Source organism: Mytilus trossulus, chromosome 14 (genome assembly GCF_036588685.1).
Source record: "Mytilus trossulus isolate FHL-02 chromosome 14, PNRI_Mtr1.1.1.hap1, whole genome shotgun sequence".
Taxonomy (NCBI): domain Eukaryota; kingdom Metazoa; phylum Mollusca; class Bivalvia; order Mytilida; family Mytilidae; genus Mytilus; species Mytilus trossulus.
The window spans coordinates 48,247,380-48,272,094 of NC_086386.1; the positions used below are offsets into that span (position 1 = coordinate 48,247,380).

At 30.5% G+C, this 24,715-nt stretch overlaps 2 protein-coding genes across 3 annotated transcripts in view; one reads left to right on the forward strand and one right to left on the reverse strand.

Moving 5' to 3' along the window:
- Nucleotides 1-23,205, forward strand: part of LOC134696282 (protein phosphatase methylesterase 1-like) — a 41,541-nt gene extending 18,336 nt beyond the window's left edge. The window contains exons 8-16 of the mRNA XM_063557984.1: nt 2,529-2,619; nt 3,137-3,202; nt 13,460-13,694; nt 14,105-14,156; nt 14,904-14,969; nt 15,553-15,597; nt 17,099-17,163; nt 19,438-19,505; nt 21,040-23,205. Coding sequence (XP_063414054.1) covers nt 2,529-2,619; nt 3,137-3,202; nt 13,460-13,694; nt 14,105-14,156; nt 14,904-14,969; nt 15,553-15,597; nt 17,099-17,163; nt 19,438-19,505; nt 21,040-21,058 — 707 coding nt within the window. The 3' untranslated portion in view covers nt 21,059-23,205. The remainder of the gene's footprint in view (nt 1-2,528; nt 2,620-3,136; nt 3,203-13,459; nt 13,695-14,104; nt 14,157-14,903; nt 14,970-15,552; nt 15,598-17,098; nt 17,164-19,437; nt 19,506-21,039) is intronic.
- On the reverse strand, nt 1,747-11,684 carry LOC134696280 (uncharacterized). Of its 2 annotated transcripts, none has more exons than XM_063557981.1 (5): nt 11,607-11,684; nt 10,336-10,966; nt 8,679-8,939; nt 5,799-5,856; nt 1,747-4,605 (listed from the first exon to the last, which is right to left on the reverse strand). In XM_063557981.1, the coding sequence occupies exons 2-5, from the start codon at nt 10,963-10,965 to the stop codon at nt 3,758-3,760; spliced, it is 1,797 nt and encodes a 598-aa protein (XP_063414051.1). In that variant the 5' UTR covers nt 10,966; nt 11,607-11,684; the 3' UTR covers nt 1,747-3,757. The 2 variants fall into 2 exon arrangements, with proteins under 2 accessions (XP_063414051.1, XP_063414052.1); XM_063557982.1 differs by having other exon boundaries at nt 11,622-11,678.
- Nucleotides 23,206-24,715: the final 1,510 nt, after the last annotated feature.

Below are 24,715 nucleotides of genomic sequence, written 5' to 3' on the forward strand. Positions count from 1 at the left end.
AATTGGTCTAATTGTCATTGATGTTGTTGAAGGTAAGAAGTATGGGAGGTTCTATAGCAGTAAACACAGCCTTCAGACACCTGATTCCATCCTTAATTGGTCTGATTGTCATTGATGTTGTTGAAGGTAAGAAGTATGGGAGGTTCTATAGCAGTAAACACAGCCTTCAGACACCTGATTCCATCTTTAATTGGTCTGATTGTCATTGATGTTGTTGAAGGTAAGAAGTATGGGAGGTTCTATAGCAGTAAACACAGCCTTCAGACACCTGATTCCATCCTTAATTGATCTGATTGTCATTGATGTTGTTGAAGGTAAGAAGTATGGGAGGTTCTATAGCAGTAAACACAGCCTTCAGACACCTGATTCCATCCTTAATTGGTCTAATTGTCATTGATGTTGTTGAAGGTAAGAAGTCTGAGAGGTTCTATAGCAGTAAACACAGCCTTCAGACACCTGATTCCATCTTTAATTGGTCTTATTGTCATTGATGTTGTTGAAGGTAAGAAGTATGGGAGGTTCTATAGCAGTAAACACAGCCTTCAGACACCTGATTCCATCTTTAATTGGTCTAATTGTCATTGATGTTGTTGAAGGTAAGAAGTATGGGAGGTTCTATAGCAGTAAACACAGCCTTCAGACACCTGATTCCATCCTTAATTGGTCTGATTGTCATTGATGTTGTTGAAGGTAAGAAGTATGGGAGGTTCTATAGCAGTAAACACAGCCTTCAGACACCTGATTCCATCCTTAATTGGTCTGATTGTCATTGATGTTGTTGAAGGTAAGAAGTATGGGAGGTTCTATAGCAGTAAACACAGCCTTCAGACACCTGATTCCATCTTTAATTGGTCTGATTGTCATTGATGTTGTTGAAGGTAAGAAGTATGGGAGGTTCTATAGCAGTAAACACAGCCTTCAGACACCTGATTCCATCCTTAATTGGTCTGATTGTCATTGATGTTGTTGAAGGTAGGAAGTATTGGAGGTTCTATAGCAGTTAACACAGCCTTCAGACACCTGATTCCATCTTTAATTGGTCTTCTTGTCATTGATGTTGTTGAAGGTAAGAAGTATGGGAGGTTCTATAGCAGTAAACACAGCCTTCAGACACCTGATTCCATCTTTAATTGGTCTAATTGTCATTGATGTTGTTGAAGGTAAGAAGTATGGGAGGTTCTATAGCAGTAAACACAGCCTTCAGACACCTGATTCCATCCTTAATTGGTCTGATTGTCATTGATGTTGTTGAAGGTATGAAGTATGGGAGGTTCTATAGCAGTAAACACAGCCTTCAAACACCTGATTCCATCTTTAATTGGTCTGATTGTCATTGATGTTGTTGAAGATAAGAAGTATGGGAGGTTCTATAGCAGTAAACACAGCCTTCAGACACCTGATTCCATCCTTAATTGGTCTAATAGTCATTGATGTTGTTGAAGGTAAGAAGTATGGGAGGTTCTATAGGAGTAAACACAGCCTTCAGACACCTGATTCCATCATTAATTGGTCTGATTGTCATTGATGTAGTTGAAGGTAAGAAGTATGGGAGGTTCTATAGCAGTAAACACAGCTTTCAGACACCCGATTCCAATATCAATTTAGGCTAATATTAATTGTTATTACAAAATCTTGTTCTGAATATTTTTATTTAACTACGGTAAAACAAAATTAGACAATGACAAACTGCAAACAATTTTCAAATGTAAAAATAATTTCAACAAATACTTATTTAAAAATCTCTATTTTTCTGTGTATATTTTGACAACATTTATTGGATAGAAAACAATTTTTGTGCAGCTATCTACATACATATGTAATACACTTATATGATAATAATAAATAAAGTATATCATATACAGAGAGCTATTATAACCTCTTTTGTATTCTCTTTGCCTTATAACCTCAACTTAGATATTATTAAATTTTGCATTGATAAATACACACTAAACATGTAACATCATCTTTTTCAAACTTTCATCAAGTTATTATCATTTGATTTCAAAAATTGATATGGTTGATTAATTTTTAACTCTGTATCAATGAGTTGGCTGTACCTTGACATATATTGGTTTACTTTTATAAATTGTTATTTGGATGGAGAATTGTCTCATTGGCACTCATACCACATCTTCCTATATCTATATAACATAGATGGTTCATATTTCCAAAAAAGCAATCTACAAAAGTAAAATTCATGTATATGACAATAATTCTCTTTGGACATGTTGGGAGGATATCATTTGATAAAATATAATTAAACTTTTTATACAATTTCTGTGTAATTGAAAAATAAAAGTATTGACAATAAATTTACAAATGTGCACATGTAACAGTTACATTCATATAATGAAATACTTGCTCACAAGAATAAAAAAAAAAGTACAATAAAACTGATGATGATGGTGAAAGGAAATACATCTTAATGAGTTGTAAGTTACTTATTTACAATCATTTAATTATTTAATAATTCAGCATCACTATATATACAGGACTCAATATTTACAACAGTGTATTTTATATTATAGGAACAGCTTTGGAAGCATTAACCAGTATGCAGAGTTTTTTGAGAGGCAGGCCAGCTGTGTTTAAATCTCTGGAACATGCTATTGAATGGAGGTTAGTTTTTATACTCAGATCTATATGTGACAAGTATAAAGCCAATATGAAAGATTGTATAGTTCATGAATATCACAGTAGGGATAATGTTTGAAATAATTTCAAAAATAAATGTCATTCTTCACACATAATTTTCAAAGGTAAAATTTCGGTTTTCATAACTGACACTGTGTAATGCATGTTTATAATTATATAATAGCATACAAGGCTTAATGAAAATGAGTCCTTAGTTGAACAAAGATTAAGAAAACTTATAAATTTGAATTTAAGTAGTGGTGATATCGTTATATAATTGATAAGCATTTATAACATCAAGATTCGATCTAGAAATTATTCCAAATGTATGTCAACATTGAAAGATTTTTATCTCACAATGAGTCTTAGGCAAATGAAAATGTAAGTTCTGTTATTTGATAGAATGTAAAAGAGGAATTTTATATTACAGTTTTCATACTAAATATCAACAAAACATTTTATGAATCATATTAAACCATATACTATGTGTTTTTGTTTTTAGTGTAAGAGCAGGACAAATAAGAAATGTAGAATCAGCCAAAGTTTCAATGGTTGGTCAACTTAAAAGGTAAGAAAAATGTGTTTTTTATCTGGATTACTTAAGTAAAGTATTAACACATGTCCCTACCTATAAAGCATGTACAATTTAAAGCAGAATATATATGAAGGTCAAGACTAAATTGTCAATACTCATCTAACCCTAGATTTTACCATTGAAGTACTGTAAACCAACTTATTTTCGTCAGCGATTAATTTTTGCGACTTTCGCGAGTAGAAAAATAACGCGAATATTAATCGTCGCGAATGTGTAAAAATTTGATCTTTCCTTGTTAAAATACATCAAGTAAATTAGAAAATCGTGAAATTAAATAGCCGCAAAGTGGTCTAGAAAAAGTAAATCCCGAAATAAAGTATCCGCCAAAATAAGTTGGTTTACAGTATATCTACTGTCATCTGTATATAACTTCATTGTCATTTCTTACCCAACATTAGATTTTACTGTTTAAAAGCACCTCAAACAAAACAAAATAATGAAGTGTTATTTTCTTTTACTTTACTTTACTAACTGATTGCAATTCTAAACAGAATAAACAGTACAACATATGGAAAATTGACATAGGTCTTACTGATATTCATGAAAGATGCTCAGAATATTTTTATTATTAAGAGCAACCATCTTATTTTGTTTTGTGTTGTAGCTGATAAAAGAAATTCCCTTCAGCCACTCATTGTTGCTTACTCTGACTTTTTCCCTATGTTTAAGATCTTTTGATACATGATGTATTAAACCATCAATACAGCCCAAATACAAACTTCCATCTTGTAGAGAAGTTATAGAGGTTGAATGTGATGGCCATTTCATGTTATATATTTTGTTATCAATATAATTGTACGAGCTTAGTGTTTTATCTGTGCTCCATAAAGACCTGTCAGTGAAGAATATTCTGTCACCAGAAGCATGTAACACACAGGGATACATGTCTCCTTCTATTGTTGTTATTGTACATGTCTCTCCTGTCTGATAATCAACACTCAGTAGTTCTCTCGCACCACCTACTACTAACTTGTTGTTTATCATTGAAATGCCCATAGCAATAAATATTCCAGGAATTAATATGGATTTAAGTTTGTGTTTATTGTTTATGTCATACGTCTCTATATAGCATTCGAACGGCCGTTTAACTGTAACAGCCACTATAGAGTTGTTGACTGCAGTTACAGACCATGGTATTCCCTGTACATATATACTGTCTATCTGTGATCCATCAGTGTTACATATCATTAGTCTCTTTTCCTCAGGTAAACAGAACACCAGTCTACCATCATCCATCATCTTTACATCTCGAATGAATTCTGTCTCGCCAATAATGAATAGTGACTTAAGATTGAGTTGTTGATGAAGGAAGAAGATATTTTGTCCTAGTTGATACTGATCTCTTCTTTCTTTCTGTTTTCTTCTTTGGTCATTACCTGAGTAGTAGATACAATACTGATACTAAAGAACAACTGTGAAAGTATATTGTATGTGCTGAATAATAAAGAATGGTATGATTAATCGTAATAGAACGTGATAACAACTCAAAGGAAACATCAAAATCTAAGTTTCAGCTTTTAACGTTTTATCCTGAGCGCATACAAATGTATTTGTGTAGTGTTTAGTCCAAATCATTGGAACTTATATAACAACTTGTTTATAACACAACCACACACTTATCACAATATACTCCATTTAATTACATCATTATGTATTAGATTACACTGTCTTATTTCTTATGACAAAAGCTTGCACTTCTAACCCTTGTCATTTTATTTACAATAGATATGAAATGTGTTCTATTAGCAAACAAACTTGTTTGTCGGGATTACAACCAGATGGATGTTATTTATATTAATATTTGTAATTATCAGTCGCTGCATTCAAATACTGAGGGGTTAAAACATACATGTTTCTGTCGATAAATCAATTTAATGAGAGCATATTATGCAAATATCAATATTTCATACTTCTTACAATTGACTGACCAATACACATAAAACTTGGAATGGAAATTATTTTCCTGAGTTGTTGTCTCATTGGTCACATATTAACGATTTGAAAATCTCTTGAAGTAATACTATTTATTGTGGATTCATTATTATTTGGTGGATGTAAATTTCCTCAATTTATAACTGATTTCATGAGTACAATAAACTGAACAAAGATACCAGGAGTGAAATTTTGTATAATACCCTTGGGGATTGATTTTATATTAAGGAAAGATACCTCACACTGGAAGTATTTTTCTGGAGACTGCATTTGTGTTAAAACATTTCATTTTGTTTTTCATGATAGATTGTCTATGCTTTTTGGATGTAAATTATTAAAGGTTCAATTATTTCCACAAATAATATTCAAATAAACCAAATTGTTAATGCACACAGCTTATACATGATACATGCTACAAAAAGTTTTGTGAACGGTTTGACAATTTTAACATCTACAGTATTAATGATAAAACAATCGTTTACAGAGAACAATAAGGAGACATTTCCTTCACATAGTGCCTTCTTCTACTCTCAATTTTAGACTTTAGAAGTATATTTCAAATCCTAATGATGAAAAATAGATTTAATTATAGATGAAAGTTCAATTTGTCAAAAACTTGAAATATTTGTAAACTTACAGAGAGGAATTATGATTTGTCTGCCACATTCACATGTCAAACCTTTCTGTAGGAGTTCCTAGAAATGGAATAAAACTGTTGTATTATAATTAAAGTAAAAAAATAATGGGGAGATAACTCATTACAAGTTTTTAATGGCAAACCAGATGCTCTGCAGGGCACAGTTTTATGCACCACAGAGTTCGAACCCTGAACTGTACAAATTGGTCTGCACTAAGGTCCAATGGGGTCTAAAATTAAACTTAGGTTGATTTTAACAAAAATGGAATTATTGGGGTTCTTTGATATGCTGAATCTGAACATCATTACATGTACTTAAATTTTTGATTATGGGCCCAGTTTTCAAGTTGGTCCAATTCTGGGTCCAAAATTAAAGTTCTGAACAGTTGGGGCAAGTATGGACACAACATTCAAGCTTAATACAGCTCTGAATTTGGATTGTGATTAAAATGATGACACAACATCGGTTTCTATCACAGAATGAATTTGGTCTAAGAACTTAAACTTAAAAACTTAAAAACTTAAAAAATTTAAAATTTAAAAAATTTAAATTGGACATTTACCTAGTATGGTCCAATATCCAAAATCTAAACGCATGGTAAGAATCAGCATATCAAAGAACCTCAAGAACTCAATATTTGATGAAATCAAATAAAGTTCAATTTTGGACCCTTTAGACCTCAATGAGGACCAATTTGATAACTGGGCCCAAATATCAAAAATCTAAATACATGGTTAGATTCAGCATATATCAAAGAGCCTCATATATTCAATTTTTGTTGAAATCTAACAAAGTTTAATTTAAGACCTCGATTTGGACCGACTTGAAAACGGGGCCTATAATCTAAAATCTATATACATGTTTAGATTCAGCATATCAAAGAACCCCAAGGATTCAATTTTTGTTGATAACAAACAAAGTTTAATTTTGGACCAGGATTTTGACCAACTTGAAAACTGGCCCCATAAGCAAAAATGTTAATACATGTTTAGATTCAGCATATCAAAGAACCCCAAGGATTCAATTTTTGTTGATAACAAACAAATGTTTAATTTTGGACCCCGATTTGGACCGACTTGAAAACAGGGCCTATAATAAAAAATCTATATACATGTTTAGATTCAGCATATCAAAGAACTCCAAGGATTCAATTTTTGTTGATAACAAACAAAGTTTAATTTTGGACCCCAAATTGGACCAACTTGAAAACTGGGCCCATAATCAAAAATCTAAGTACATGTTTAGATTCAGCATATCAAAGAACCCCAAAATTTCCATATTCGTTAAAATCAAACTAAGTTTAATTTTAGACCCCTTTGGACCTTAATGAAGACCAATTTGAAAATGGGATCAAAAATTAAGAATTTACATACACAGTGAGATTCTGCATATCAAAGAACACCAATTATGCAATATTTTATGAATTCAAACAAAGTTTAATGTTTGACCCTTTGGGCCCCTAATTCCTAAACTGTTTGGACCAAAACTCCCAAAATCAATCCCAACCTTCCTTTTATGGACATACACCTTGTGCTTTTTAATTTCATTGATTTCTATTTACTTATACCAAAATTATGGTGCGAAAACCAAGAAAATTGCTTATTTGGCCTCTTTTTGGCCTCTTATTCCTAAACTGTTGTGACCTAAACTCCCAAAATCAATGTCAACCTTCCTTTTGTGGTCATAAACCTTGTGTTTAAATTTTATAGATTTCTATTTATTACTTAAGGTGGTACCTAACACTTTCCCTAAAATCAATTTGGCTCGTTTAATTTTCATAAAATTTTGCCAAAGTATTTACTTTGACCCTTTTACAAAAATATAAAAAAAATATAAAAATTTGAACGAAGTGTTTTATCAGAAAAATTACACTGGTTATATAGCAGTTTGACAAACACTAATTTTGATCATTGAGAAGCTTTACATTGCCTTCACAATGCAACATAATTAAAACGTTTAGCTGATATTACAGAGTTATCTCCCTGTAGTGTTAGGTACCACCTTAAACTAAAGTTAAAGTTAAAAGTTATAATGTGTCTTCCAATAACGACGACAACAAAGACGATGCCAACGTCATACAAAATTTTGACAAATTGTTTAACAGACAATCTTCAATATAAGCTGTTTTTTCAAATACTATGTATACAATTTTTTCAATAAAGCAGATACTTGAAACCATAATGTGTTTAGAAAGTGTTTTTTTTATTTAATGGATGGCTTTTATTTATTTTGAATTTATTGAACCATAAAACTAATTTTTGACTCTTCACATTGAATAATCCGCGAAGCGGATTATGTAAAATGTGAAGAGTCAAAAATTAGTTTTATGGTTCAATAAAATCAAAATAAATTATTGCCATTCGTTATAAATAAATTTTCATAAAAAAATAAGGCTCAAAGAACTTTTTTATATTATTTATATTAACAATAACAACATACACACATGTTGGCGTATGAATACACAACGTCAGAGTGGGCGTGTCGCCATAAAAATTGACAACATTGAAAATGAAACTAATAATTTCAACCAATCAGAAGACAGTAAATACACCAAATTTATTTATTATTAAATATACAACTGAAATGGATTTATGAAATGGAAAGGAAGGGATTTAGTGACTCAAACTATTTACATTTTCAAAACCCATTTAAGAACGGTATATTTATTATTGTTAATCATCTTCAAGTCACTGTGAGGAGACTGCTCACAACTTGTGCAAATTAAGACAGATTATAGGATCATTATAAATAATTGTCAAGTAGATGAATACAATGACTGGATTTTAACACATATATAGAGACTTTTGAAAGGCAAAGAAGTAAAAAAATTACCATAAAAATTTGCAATCCATTTTGTTTATCAGTAAATTATGATTTACCTTAAGAAGATCATTTGTTTGCTGAACTGATGTTTCTATTCCTTGGATGGAATTTCCCATTACTTGAACTCTTGTATCCATTCCTTCAACTCTTGTATCCATTCCTTGAACTGCTGTATCTGTTCTATGAACTGCTATGTCTATTCCTTGAACTGTTGTATCCATTGCCTGAAAAACTGTTTCTACAGAACTGTTCAGTCCACTTATTGAAGAACTGACAGCTTGGATGGACGAATGAACACTTTCCATGGTTGACTTTATCTTCAATAAAAAAAATTATAATACACTCTTGAAGGTCTTGATTGCATTTTATTGGTGGACAAGCATAATTTTTTTTTTAAATGACACAGAAGAGTGATTTTAATTTCTAAAATTTTCGATTTGAAATAAAGTGATTTTCTCTGAGCTGTTCAAAGTCCTTAAATAGTGTCATGAATAATAAAAGCTTTGCCCACTTAAAACTAAAGGCTCTAAAGAGCCTGTGTCGCTCACATCTGAAGGAAACAGATGAATTCATGATAAAATTGTGTTTTGCATTTTGGTCATGTTGACTTATTTGTAGATTTTACTTTGCTGATCATTATTGCAGTCTACAGTTTATCTCTATCTATAACAGCGACCCAACAACCAGTTGTCCAATTCATCTGAAAATTTCAGGGCAGATAGACTTGATAAACGATTTAACCCATGTCAGATTTGCTTTTAATGCTTTGGTTTCAGAGTTATAAGCCAAAATCTACATTTTACCCCTATGTACTATTTTAATCCATGGCTGCCTTTAAGATTGGTTGGCTGGGTCACAGCACACATTTTTTGAACTACATACCCTTATAATGATTGTAGCTGAATTTGGTTAAATTTGACCCAGTAGTTTCAGAAAAAAAGATTTTTGTAAAAGGTAACAAAAATTTATGAAAAATTGGTAGAAAATGACTTTAAAGGGCAATAACTCCTTCAGTGGTCAACTGACCATTTATGACATGAGACTTATTTGTAGATCTCACTTTGCTGAACATTATTGCTGTTTACAGTTTATCTCTATCTATAATAATATTCAAGGTAATAACAAAAAACAGCAAAATTTTCTTAAAATTACCAATTCAGGGGCAGCAACCTAACAACAGGTTGTCCAATTCATCTGAAAATTTCAGGGCAGATAAATTTCGACCTGATAAACAATTTCTACCCCTGTCAAATCTGTTTATCTCTATCTATAATAATATTTAAGATAATAACCAAAAAACAGCAAAATTTCCTTTAAATTACCAATTAAGGGGCAGCAACCCAACAACGGGTTGTTGGATTAACATGAAAATTTTCAGGCAGACAGATCTTGACCTGATAAACAAATTTACCCCCTTGTCAGATTTGCTCTAAATGCTTTGGTTTTCGAGTTAGAAGCCAAAAACTGCGTTTTACCCCTATGTCCATTTTTAGCCATGGTGGCCATCTTGGTTGGTTGGCCGAGTCGCAAACACATTTTTTCAACTAAACACACCAATGATGATTGTGGCCAAGTTTGGTTTAATTTGGCCCACTACTTTCAGAGGAGAAGATTTTTGTTATAGTTAATGACCACGGACAATGATGGCCTTTTGGGCCAGATGAGCTAAAAATAATGTACATTTATAAATTAGACAGTACATAGAAATTATACCTCTTCTATCTGTTGATGAAGATCAAGAAGGAATGTGAAGTATTTTTTACACAGTGACTTGTCCAGTGGTCTGTGTTCTATCTTGATGAGAGAATCATTTTTACTTGGGTCAAGTCGCAAGACATAAGTTACTAGATCTGGCCATACGGTATTGTATTCAGTTTGGGTTATACAACCTGTTGTATTATGACTTAAGTAGTCATTCTTGTATTGTCGTAACAATTGAACAGCTTCCTCTTCAGGTTGTGATAGGTTACAACAGTTCAATAAAATTAAACTGGAAAGGCTGATATCTAGTTCATTAAGTTGAACAAGATTAGCTGTGAATTTGCAGTGACAGTTGTGGATCCCTGGTCCTGGATTTTCGGAATACAATTTGTTCCATTGGCAGTAAACCAAAGGCAACACAGAAGGGTTATGGCAGTTTGATTTGTCCTTACAACACCAAGAATTTCTGTGTCGTAGGTGAAACAGGGTGTGAATGACTTGTTGACTGTTGATAAATGCCTGAAGGGATCCAAACCCACCAGTTGTATAGTCATTCTTTATCTTCTGTTGGAACAAGGGAGTCACAACTTCTAAAATGACGGACCCAACCACCAGGTATCTACGTTGATCTTCTCGGTCCATCCTACAATTTATTGAATAAAAAACTGTAAACAATGCTTAGTGTTTTGATTTTAATTTCTGTTGCATATCTTCAGATATTCATCATTAAGGAGATTTTATAACTGATTTTTACCTTCACAAATGTAATATGCATGCATGGAGATATACCTCATATATTCATTCATGTATCTATAAAAAAAAAAGTAATGGAATTTAACCTTTGATCAGCAGTAAATTTTAAGTTTATATGCTTGGGACATTATCTTATTGTGTACCATTGAAAATTCAGGAAAGAATCTCTTAATTATCATTTTAATTTGTGTCTTGAGTATTGATTTACTAATTGATCAAGTATTGATTGAATGACAATAACTAAAAAGAAAGTATGTTGGATTAAAACATGTGTCAGCTTTCGAAAAATAGAAATTAAATATACTAACTAATGTGTGCAGATAAATCACTTATATATTGTTATTTATACACTTATTACATCTGATTGCTGATATAACAAAAAAGGAAGTAGGTCACATAGAAATAAAATGTCTGAATTGAGCTTGTTGTTTATGCAATCACAAGTTCAGAGTTTAAAATTATATTAATTTAAGATGTAATGTTATGAAAATATTGAATAGTAATTTTTATTCACACTACTTAGATCTTACCTTTTTCTTGATTACCTTATTTCCTTAAATTTTCCTACATCTTGTTCATACTACCTTCAATTTGAAATAGGAAATTCCCTTTACTATTTATAGTACCATACAAAGGATCACATGATTTAAGTTTCATGTAACAAGTTAAGGAGGGAAATTTAAAACTGAAATTTAAAATGTGAAAAAGATATAAATCTTGTGTTTTAAATCATTTAATTAAAGTTATTAGGTTAAAACTACTTTTACAAAAAGTCACAGATGACTGTGTATCCTCCCTCGACCCATATCAGCTCCTCGACTAATTCTGGGTCATGTTGTAATCTATATTTAATTGTTAGACCATTAAATTTTGACATTTGATGAAATTAGGATACTGTAACAATTTGCCAGATAATTAACTTGTAATTGAAATTGATTTTAGCTGAAACCTACAATTCAAATGAAACAACAATGTTATGGTGACTTGAATAAGTCCGGTACCACTCAGATTACATTTCTACCTTGACAGGTAAGTTTGTATTTAGCCTATGAAATACTTATTTAGCCTTGAGAATTGAAAGGTCAGTTAATCCCATTCATACAATAGAAGTTTACCTATGAGGGTCAGAATGGGGTTTACAGAATAGAGAATACATGTAATAGCAACAAAAAATAGAGAAAAGAGAGAAATGAACAATAAAATAAAATATAGAGAATACTGCGGTACAAAAGTATAAATAATACATGTGCAAAATAACTTGAAAAGGTAACTTTAGTAACTGTAATGCAATACTGATAATATAATGATCAATGTACATAATTGATAAATAATCTTGTAAAAGAAATATGATATATATTTTATATTTAAAAACATTTTACAGAATGAGAGTTATTTTTAAGGCTATTAAACATGTTAAAAGGAAAATGCCATAAAAATTTAAAGAATACAGATATTAAAAAACCCATGCAGGTCCTCATGTCATTTACATTGTCAAACTGGTTTTAAACTAGACATCTAGTTAAACTGGTTTGATATAACTGATAGTTTCTTGTCCTAGTTGTATATTTCACAGTGACCTTATGTGTTTGTGCATTGTAATGTCATGTTTATTGATTTTCTGTTGGGACATGACCTACATTTTGTTCACATAAAAACAGTGGCTTGAGATTTCAACTGATATTAGTATAATAAACAATGATAAATTAATATTTGTAATTTTATATCCTGGTTGATGATGTTTTTTTTGGGACCAAGAGGTTTTCTTCATTCTAGTTTATATGATTATTCTAACCTTCAACATTGTTCAATGCACATTTAAAGATAGAAAAATTTCAGGTCTCATATAAAATATTTTGCAACTAAATAATAATTTGTCAGATTTGGTGTAAACTAAAAACAAGACAGTGTAACAGTCAAGCAGATAGTTTTTTTTTATATCTTAAAAAAAAACCTATCATGTAAAGAAATATGCAATTTAAAGGCCTTAAATAACCCCTAAAACTCAACAGACTTTTAACAATTAAATCAAGATACACAACGTTTTAAGTATTGGTCAGAATATAGGGTTCTTTTGTACTTTAACAATATCACAATAACAATAAAGTGACCTTAATTTTGGACAAGGTAAATGGCATGAAGCCAAATTTATCTACTTCTATTGTATGAAAGGGAAACTGACCTTTCAATTCTCAAGGCTAAATAAGTATTTCATAGGCTAAATACAAACTTACCTGTCAATGTAGAATTGTAATCTGAGTGATACCGGTCTTATTCAAGTCACCATAATAGTAAAAGTAAGCATGAAGGTATACAGGTATAAACTGAAGACTTTTCCTTAATTGAATGAGAGAGGTAATGTCTTTTAAACCTGATTATTTTCTAGATTAGACACAGCAGAAACAGCTACCTCACAACTTGATCATGAACACGAGATGGAAGTTGTCACATCAACAAGTGATACAATAGCTGAAGAGGACGAAGAGGAGGATGGGGAAAGTCAAACATCTAAAAATAGCACAGACCGATTACAAAGTACAGACAAATTACCCTCAGACACAGCAGAATCATCTAAAAAACCACAGCAACACACAGAAAGTTTAAAAAAGCCTGAAAGTTGTGTATGTTTTTATGATATTAATAAGAAAAAACAATGGAAAAGATTTTATTATTATATTTAAAAATATATTTTTTTTTTTTATATTAAATGTGTACCAAAAAGTTTTGAAACTTGATATTAAGAAAAATCTTATAAATAAACTAAGTCTCAAACGATAAGCCTGATGCCTTAAAATAAATGCTCTTTATAATCAGTCAAATGACAATGATTTGGGCTTAATACCTTAAATTTTTAAAAATTGATACTTCCTGTCTGCTGAACCATATTCTTGGATTTCCATTCTCAATTACTAAATATATGTATTGCATTTTATTAAAAAAAAAAATGAAATGCAGGTTAAACAACATCAAAAATATGTAAACATTTATTTTATTTGTTTGGTCAACAGCCTTACCATCTTTTATTTTTCAGACCAAATATACTTGGAGAATAGATTTAGGCAAAACAGAACCTTTTTGGAAAGGTATTTACCTGTAGATCAACCATTCTTTATTATATGTTTTTATCCAACACATCTTAGGATTTTTTGTTGTTTACATATTTGATCAATTACACCATTTAATTTATATTATAGTAGATTTGAGGATCAAAAAACTCTATCCTCAAAAGACTACAAGAATCACATTATCATCTATGAAGGGATTTTTATTTCGAAAGGTTAATAAGACATCTGTTTTTCCTTTAAATGTTTTATTAATAAAGTGATGAGAAATGTTTAGTCATTGTTTTTTTTTTATATATATTGCTTTGTTATACATGTATCACTTGGGACATGTTAATGTATAAATAATTTTATCTCTTCTGTATGCATTTGAATCTATTGTGACAAGTTTGATCAATATTGATTTACAACCAACACATTGATTTAATTTCTCTCAATAATTTCTTAACATTTTCATTAAAACATATCTTGAAATAGTGCACTATGCATTTTCCATTATATCATAAGAGTAACAGATTCTACAGTTTTGCCAAGTTGAATACAATTCTCAATACCAGTAGTTTAATTATTTCTAAACTTTGGAATGATCTGGCAATTCATATTTCTAAGTTAAAAGATTTAAATATTTTTGTGTTGATTACTATTTAAATGAATGGATTTGTGTTCTAAAATCTATGTTTATATAACTCATTATGTTCTTAATTTTTTTTTATCTTTGCATGTCTTTTTTCAAATATAAGTTCATAATTGACTATCTTTATATTGTAGGCTGGTTTCAAGGACTTTCAGAAAAGTTTTTATCCTGTGATTGTCCAAAAATGTTATTATTAGCAGGTAAATTGATTATTGATAAAAAAAAAAAAAAAAATTGTTGTGAAAACTTTTTTTAATTGATATTTACCAGTAAGACTTTGATGATAGAGTCAAAGTTTTGAAAGCAATAGTTAAATTATACCAAATCATCAAGCAAAATCCCTTTACACCAAGAATAAAGAGAAAATTAAAAAAAAAACTGTTCACATTCATTAATAAAAGAAGAGTGAAAAGTTTATTGAAGTACAAGTCATATGTTGAAAGATTTATTTCAAAAGAGAGACAAAAGATACCAAATGACATTCAAACTCAAAAATTAGAAATAAACTGACAATAGCAGTGCTAAAAAAGAAAGAGACAAACTGACAAACAATAGTAAACAATACACAATTTAACAAAATTTTTAAGTATAACTTCTTTTTTATATCAATTTCATTTTGAATTGCTTAAGTGCTACAACAAAATACCGAAGTAACCTTCAGATATCAAAAACAAATATGGGTATGTATTTTTTTTCACAAGTTAAAATATGCTAGATAATGAGTAAGTGATAAATTTATAAAGTAGCATTTTGTTACATGATACAAATATTGTTGTTTTGTAGGGGTGGATAGACTTGATAAAGAACTTACCATAGGTCAGATGCAGGGTAGGTGTAGTAAACAATATTCACAGTAATTGATGTGAAGAGAACAAATGTTATTCTTAACTCTTTTATTTTTAGCTCACCTGGCCCAAGGTGCCAAATGAGCTTTTTCCATCACTTTCATCCGGCGTCTGGCGTCCGTCGTCGTCCGTCGTTGTTAACTTTTACAAAAATCTTCCCCTCTGAAACTACTTGGCCAAATTTAACCAAACTTAGACACAATCATCATTTGGGCATCTAGTTTAAAAAATGTGTCCGATGACCCAGTCAACCAACCAAGATGGCCGCAACAGCTAAAAATAGAACATTAAGGATAAAATAAAAATAGAATTTTAAGGAAATTTTGCTGTTTTTGGTTATTATCTTGAATATTATTATAGATACAGATAAACTGTAAAAAACAATAAATGTTGGCAAAGTAAGATCTACAAATAAGTCAACATAACCGAAATTGTCAGTTGACCCCTTTAGGAGTTATTGTCCTTTAGAGTCATGTTTTAACCATTTTTTCGTAAATCTTAGTAATCTTTTACAAAAATCTTCTCCTCTGAAACTACTGGGCAAAGATAATTATAGATAGAGATAATTGTAAGCAACTAGAATGTTCAGTAAATTAAGATGTACAAACACATCACCATCACCAAAACACAATTTTGTCATGAATCCATCTGCGTCCTTTGTTAAATATTCACATAGACCAAGGTGAGCGACACAGGCTCTTTAGAGCCTCTAGTTTACTTTAGAGACATCACAAAAAAAATCTAGTTTTGAATATGACTAGAATTCCACACATATACAGAAATTAGGAATTTATAAAGGACAATGCTGAAATATCGCTGAAATATAATTATTCAAAGAAATAAAACTTATATTGCTGAAAGATAACTATTTTAAGAAATGAATCCACCATGGTTGAAATGAGTATCACATTAAATGAGTTGATATTTTTAAAAAAAGTGTTGTTTCCGAATGGACTGACTTTACAATTTTTCAAAAGGACTGTGGAATTTAAAATAAAAATATTACTGAGGACCAGCAGCATTTCTCCAAGGAACGTCAGCTGATTTTGATGCATTTTGTTGGAAAAAGTGTATTATATCATTTCACATGATCACATGAATGGGATGGATTTTATACACTTCAAAAATCATAGTTCAACAAAAGTTATGTTATAATTACAATGTATTTGAAAAGCTACTTTGTGGTACCAGTCAGTAAGTAATGAATAAAGAATAAAGGTTGACTTTCCTTAGCATAAAATACTTGTTTAACTAAATACAGGACCACAGGATGACCAACAATTGCATTACAAAATAATTTTTATTATGTATTATTTTCATTTTCATGAAAAATGCTACATTTTGAGCCAAAATTACACACACCTAATTCAATGTGAATGTAGTATTTGTCTCACAAATTAATACATCATATCCCTTCTGTTCAGTTAAATTAAATGAGATAGAATTTTCATACAACATCATCTTATTTTCAAATTTTTCTTCAGGAAAGTTCCAGATGCAGGTTTTACCTCAGTGTGGTCATGCTGTGCATGAAGATAGTCCAGATAAGGTAAATGATATAAACTTATAAATGATACTTGGCTTATGATTGTTTAGGATAGATGTGTGTTTTTTTTTTATCAAAAAGTTATAAAGCCAAACAAATACAAAGTTGAAGAGCATTAATGAATCAAAATTCCAAAAAGTTGTGCCAAATACAGCTAAGGAAATCTTTTCCTGGGATAAGGAAATCCTTAGTTTTTTCAAAAAAATCAAAGATTTGTAACAGGAAATATAAAAATGACCATATTATTGATATTCATGTCAACACTGAAGTGCTGACTACTGAGCTGGTGATATCCTCAGGGACGAAACGTCCACCAGCAGTGGCATAGACCCAGTGGTGTAAACAGTTATCAATTGTACCAGGACTATAATTTAATACACCAGAAGCGCGTTTCCTCTGTATAAGACTCATTAGTGACAATCAGATCAAAAAAGTTATAAAGCCAAACAAATACAAAGTTGGAAAGCATTAACAACCCAAAATTCTAAAATGTTGTGCCAAATACGGCTAAGGAAATCTATTCCTGGGTTAAGAAAATCCTTAGTTTTAAAAAAAATTCAAATATTTGTAACAGGAAATTTATAAAATGACAATATAATTAAAATTCATGTCAACACTGAAGTGCTGACTACTGGGCTGGTGATACCCTCAGGTACAAAACGTCCACCAGTAGTGGCATCGACCCAGTGGTGTAAATAGTTATCAATGGTTCCAGGGTTATAAATCAAAACACCAGACACAGACAACAGACGCTCAGATCCTTAGTTTTTTCAAAAAATTCAAAGATTTGTAACAGGAAACATAAAAATGACCATATAATTGATATTCATGTCAACACTGAAGTGCTGAATACTGGGCTGGGGATACCCTCTGGGAGAAACGTCCACCAGCAGTGGTAGCAGTGGTGTAATCAGTTATCAATGGTACCAGGATTATAATTTGATATGCCAGACGCGGGTTTTGTCTTCATAAGACTTATTAGTGACGCTCAGATCAAAAAAGTTATAAAGCCAAACAAATACAAAGTTGAAGAGCATTAACAAATAGATCATGCAGATATATGTATCAGATCTCAGAATGTGAGTTTTTATAATTATGATGCTCACCAATTCACATCATTGCAATAATAAAAACCTTGTAATAATTTTAAACTTACAGTAATCAGTGATACTCTAGTCCTTCGTTTATATAATACAACAGTGCTCTTGTGAACATATATTTGTTCCGCATAATACTTGTTCCCCCTGGAACAAAACTATGGATAATAAAAGTTCTTGGGAACAAACATTACATAATATTAGTTCCGTCTTCATAAGGTATTTTCCTGGAACTAAAATATTATATGGTGTCAAAATATTTGTTCCTTTAAAGAAAGAGTGTCATTTGATTTTTTTACACCTGATTAAATCTTAATTAATGTTCACCTCACATGATATTTACCTGTACATGTAGTACATACAAAGATGGAATCTGAGGAATACAACAAAACTTTAACATATTTAAACGATGGCTCTCATTCTAAGCAAGGTTAGGATATATATTTTTAATATTTTATCACTGCATGTCCCACTGTGACTTAAATAAATGGTCCTTTAGTCTGTACCAATGAAGAAAGATATGCTCAAACTTTAGTCAAGCATGAAGTTAGCCACAAATTTCAGGTGAAAATGTCTACTTTATTATTGGAAATTTAATTCCATACATTTGTAGCTAGAAATGATTTATGATATTGTAGTATATATTTCTAAAACTTTGATCATACAATAAATACTTCAAGAACTTTCATTATCTAATAACCATGATAACTATCCCTGGAACATTTATAATATAGCCAATATTCCAAATATGACTGGAACTTTTAAAATATATCAAATATTCCTAGAACTTTTATAATATAACAAATATTCCCAGAACTTTTATAATATAACAAATGTTCCTGGAACTTTCATTATAATATCATAATATTTATTCTAAGAACTTTTAGCATATAACAAAAGTTCCATTGGGAACTTTCCTTATGTAATATTTTATCCTTTGTGAAGGAAATTTTCTTATAGCATTGGATAAAATATTATACAAGTAAAGTTCCCAATGGAACTTTTGTTATATGCTAAAAGTTCTTTGGAAAAAATATTATGGGGGAACTTATATTCTGTCACACTCTATCATGTCTGTTATCATTTTATAAATGTAATAATCTTATTTTCATCAAGCCTTAAACATCTTTTTATTATGATTTGTTAGGATGAAAGTAATCATAATTTTTTTCTGATACAGGTTGCAGATGTCCTTGCCACATTTATGGTCAGATATAAAGTTGCTCAAGCTACTCATAATTTTGAAAGGTAATCTATTTATAGTTCTGTTTTGCTATGTTATTTGTTAAGATACAAACTAAATATTTAAGTGTAACAGTTTTGTATGACATTTTCTACATGAGGAGAACAAAAACACAAAATATAACAATTTCATCTTACAACTGAGAACCATTCAATTTATAAATTACTTTTAACAAATTCGGGGAAGATAATTCTAGTTCTTACAGCAAAAGCAGCAATTAGCAATTGTACAAATGTACAGAGGATACAAAGGGGTCTATCCACACCATAAATTGAATCATTAGAAAAAACAGACAATGTATTGGCTAAAGCAAAACCGTAAAAAAAAAACAACAGTAAAACCTGACACAGAAAACTGAACAGTAATCTTAGATGCTCCAGAAGGGTATAAGATCTTGCTGCACTAGTAATAAGCGTAATCTTGAGAAGACATGTAAAAGCAATTAAAAGACTTCAAAGAGTAAATTGTGAAGGTGGATTTGATAAGGGTTTTGTACCTGTTTTAAAGAAAAATTTAAATAATAAGTCAAAACTTTTATAAGGGGACGAGCATTTGATATTCTGGGGGAGGCCAGGAGGATTTGTTTTTTGATCGGTTATTTATTTTTGTAAACTGAGAGGACAGATTATTCATTTTCTGCACTATTAAAGCAAGATTTTTCATTTTCATTAAAGCAAGGGACTGATTATTCATTTTTTACCACTTTATTTAAGCAAGGACTTATATAGATATATACGGCCCTGATTTGCGATATTTGAAAACATACAATTTTTTAAATATTTGTTAATTATGAATAAGATATAGGAAGATGTGGTGTGAGTGCCAATGTCAGACAACTCTCCATCCAAATAACCATTTAAAAAAAGGTAAACCATTAATACATGTATAGTCAAGTCATTGTGTACCATCTAATCAGAATACTAGTAGATCATTATCCCCTTCAGAAATTTTAAGATTCAAGATTTCATTCATAACCTCAGACACATACTTGTGTACAAGAGGACAATATATACTAACATTTTAAGATAATACATAGCGAGAAAGGACAAACGAAACACAAATACATAGTAATAAGTATATAATTATAAAAGACAATAAGTATAATTAGATTAAGTATTTTATAATTTTCTTAAAGAACTGAACCATTTATATTCCCAAGCAATATACACATATTGCATACATACATAGTATTAAAGTTAATTTAGTTTGGTTTTACCTAGCCTCTTAAAATGCAAAGTATTGTCAAACATATTTCGCCGAGTGGAGCGAGGCAAAATGTTTTTGAAGGGTTTTGGAACCGCTGAAGGCCCAATAAGCTATAGACCTGCTGAGTTATTTATTTTCAAACTACCACAGAACAAACCATTTATTTTTGTGATTATCAAGGCTGAGTTATTTATTTTCAAAATCCTCTAAATTTTTCTAGATTCATAATTGATAAATGATAATATCAGTGAGGAACAATTGTAAACGTAGGACTTTTTGAAATTTTGTATACTTATTTTATTGATGTGTGATTAGATTGTAATTTTCTTTCAGAGCATTTCCAGGCTGTTGAAAACTGGATAACAACATTAAGATTTCCTTATGTAGATAGGCAATTACCAAGCAATGCAGTTGGAATTGCATTCATAATTGTTACAGCATGCATGTGCCTTTTCATGTTATTAGGCAATAAAAAAGCTTAGACAAAATAAGATATATGATACCTCTGGTTATATCACAAATAAACCATTGGTGATGTTTCAATTTTGAATTTGTTACAAAAATATTGCAATGTGCAAATGATCAGTTGCAATAGCTTTTTGTTAGCATTTATTATGGTGATTTGAGTAACACTGGTATCACTCAGATTACATTTCTACCTTGACAGGTAAGTTTGTATTTAGCCTAGGAAATACTTATTTAGCCTTGAGAATTGAAAGGTCAGTTTATCCCATTCATACAATAGAAGTTTACCTATGAGGCTCAGAATGGGGTTTACAGAATAGAGAATACATGTAATAGCAACAAAAAATAGAGAAAAGAGAAAATGAACAACAAAATAAAATATAGAGAATACTGCGGTGCAAAAGTATAAAGAATAAATGTGCAAAATAACTTGAAAAGGTAACTTAGTAACTGTAATGCAATACTGATAATATAATGATCAATGTACATAATTGATAAATATTCTTGTAACAGAAAGACTATTTCGTAAAATCATTTTCATGAACATTTTACAGAATGAGAGTTATTTTTAAGGCTATTAAACATGTTAATAGGAAAATGCCATAAAAATTAAAAGAACACAGATATTAAAAAAAACCCATGCAGGTCCTCATGTCATTTACATTGTCAATATATAGGACACATCTAGTCAAACTGGTTTTAAACTAAACATCTAGTCAAACTGGTTTGATATAACTGGTAGTTTATTTCCCTAGTTGTATATTTTACAGTTACCTTATGTGTTTGTGCTAAGAGTACATTGTAATGTCATATTTATTGATTTTCTGTTGGGACATGACTTACATTGTTAACATGAAAAATAGTGGCTTGAGATTTCAACTGATATAAGAATAATAAACAATGATAAATTTATATTACGAATTTTATATCCTGGTTGATCATGTTTTTTTGGGACCAAGATGTGTTCTTCATTCTAGTTTATATTATGATTATTTTAACCTTCAACATTGTTCAATGCACATTTAAAGATAGAAAAATTGTCAGGTCTCATTTAAAATATTTTGCAACTAATTAAAAATTTGTCAGATTTGGTGTAAACTAAATACAAGACAGTGTAATAGATAACCTGCAAGCAAAGTCTATTTCAATAACAGTCAAGCAGATGGTTTTTTTTTTATATCTGAAAAACAAAAATACCATGTAAAGAAATATGCAATTTAAAGGCCTTAAATAACCCCTAAAATTCAACATTAACTGATTTGTAACAATTAAATCAAGATGAACAAAGTTTTAAGTATTGGTCAGAATATAGTATTCTTTTGTACAATATCACAACAACAATAGAGTGACCTTAATTTTGGACAAGGTAAATGGCATGAAGCCAAATTTATCAACTTCTATTGTATGAATGAGAAACTGACCTTTCAATTCTCAAGGCTAAATAAGTATTTTATAAGCTAAATACAAACTTACCTGTCAAGGTAGAATTGCAATCTGAGTGATACCGGTGTTATTCAAGTCACCATAAACCTGTTTCCTCAAGAGGTAACACTCTGAGGTAACACACAGACAACATTTTAAGTTTCTGTAAAGGGTAAGTTAGAAAAGGCTTATCATATTAATCTAAATAAATGTCCTTTAAGTATTTTTGCTAGAATCCAGAATGAGTATTTTTAAACTGAAAAACTAAACCCTAACTGGTTATTATAACCCTGCTTAGTATGTAGTCGCAATCTGTTAGGCAAAAGATGTGTAGTTATATTACCATGTTCCATTCATTTCATTATATGAATGTAATTTGTTAACCAAGTAATGGAATTTGTGTGCAAATAAAGTCTCAATGTATTACTATTTTATTGCAAAATAATTCTTTGTAAGCAGCCTGCATAAACAAAATAGAATATTTTTATTCGGTTGTGCTTTTTTGTAGAACATCCATTTTGTCATTTATTTACTTTTGATGATGCTTATGACATACCTGTATTTGATTATTTATTATTTGAATGTAGAAAATGATTAATCAAGTCAGTTTTGACAATGCTTAGATAAAGATGTGATGTTTTGTTAATAGTATATGTGAACTTATTTCGTCTTATATTTGTTTTGTTTTTTTGTACTCAGAGATTTCAAAGTTTCACTTTATGAAACAGCACATTTAGGCACTTAGTTTTTCCTCACTTATATCAGTAAATATAACACATGTTAATTTTAATCATACAAGCCTTATAAATTATATTGCCACCTTTTTTTTAAGGCTGAGAGTGATTACCTAAATAGAATATATATATATATACATATTTTCCCTCCGGTTTATATGATCGGTTCATCCTATATTGACTCTTAAAATTCAAGAGTCTATCTAAAAAATGAGGGTACTTTTTTATATGGCCTTCCAAATACGGTTTCGATCCCTAACATCACTGAAGAGACTTTTATTGTCGATATCTGGATCTGGTGTACTAAAAAAATATTGACACCGTATGTTTGTGGCATAACATCGTGACCACAAGTTAATTTTTATCTGTTTAGTATTAAATTTATATTAAGATCCATTTTGTTACATCTTGTGATCAATTGTATATGGCAGTCAGCAGGGTTAAAGAACATCAGTTGTTCGACCTGTTAGTCAAACGCGTTTTGTTAAAATATACTTTTTCACTTTTTTGGTCTTTTGGAAAAAGTTGTTTGTGCTGTTTTTAGACCCTTCTACAACGAAATTTGTTTTACATGCACACGTATAAAAATTGCGGTTTCTATACGCCCGTCGTCTTTCAGACGGGACGTATAATTGTATACCGTTGTCTGTCCGTCTGTCTGTCCGTCTTGCACACTTCGGACAATAACTCAATAACACTTTCACCAATTTCCATGAAACTTAAGTGAATTGTTTATATCTATTGACGTAAGCTCCCTTTCGTTTTTTTTTAATTTCAGATTTTAAGTTTTTCGATTTATGGGGCTTTATTCTTAAAAAAAGGGGGGTCAGTCGTCCACACTTGGGACAATAACTCAAAAACACTTTCACAAATTTCCATAAAACTTAAGTGAATTGTTTAAATTTATTTACGTAAGCTCCCTTTCGTTTTTTTTTTAATTTCAGATTTTAAGTTTTGGATTTATGGGGCTTTATTCATAAAAAAGGGGGTCCGTCGTCCACACTTCAGACCATAACTCAAAAACACTTTCACCAATTTCCATGAAACCTAAGTGAATTGTTTATATCTATTGACGTAAGCTCCCTTTCGTTTTTTTTCAATTTCAGATTTTAAGTTTTGGATTTATGGGGCTTTATTCATAAAAAAGGAGGTCCGCCGTCCACACTACGGACAATAACTCAAAAAAGCTTTCACCAATGTCCATCAAACTTTGGTGAATTGTTTATATCTATTGATGTAAGCTCCCTTTCAATTTTTATAAATTTCAGATTTTAAATTTCCGTGTTATGAATTTTTATGCTTAAAAAAGGGGGTATTTCCCAATTTTGGGACAAAAAATAACACTTTCACAAAATTTTATGCAACAATTTCTAGTTGATCATATGAAT

What these genes read in the sequence shown, in the direction of transcription:
- LOC134696280 (XM_063557981.1), bottom strand. Translation starts at nt 10,965, where the DNA reads ATGGACCGAGAAGATCAACGTAGATACCTGGTGGTTGGGTCCGTCATT. An exon ending in TTCATCAACAGATAGAAGAG is followed by an intron (nt 8,940 to 10,335) that starts GTATAATTTCTA and finishes TTTTTATTGAAG; the next exon opens with ATAAAGTCAACCATGGAAAG. An exon ending in ACAAATCATAATTCCTCTCT is followed by an intron (nt 4,606 to 5,798) that starts GTAAGTTTACAA and finishes TCTACTACTCAG; the next exon opens with GTAATGACCAAAGAAGAAAA.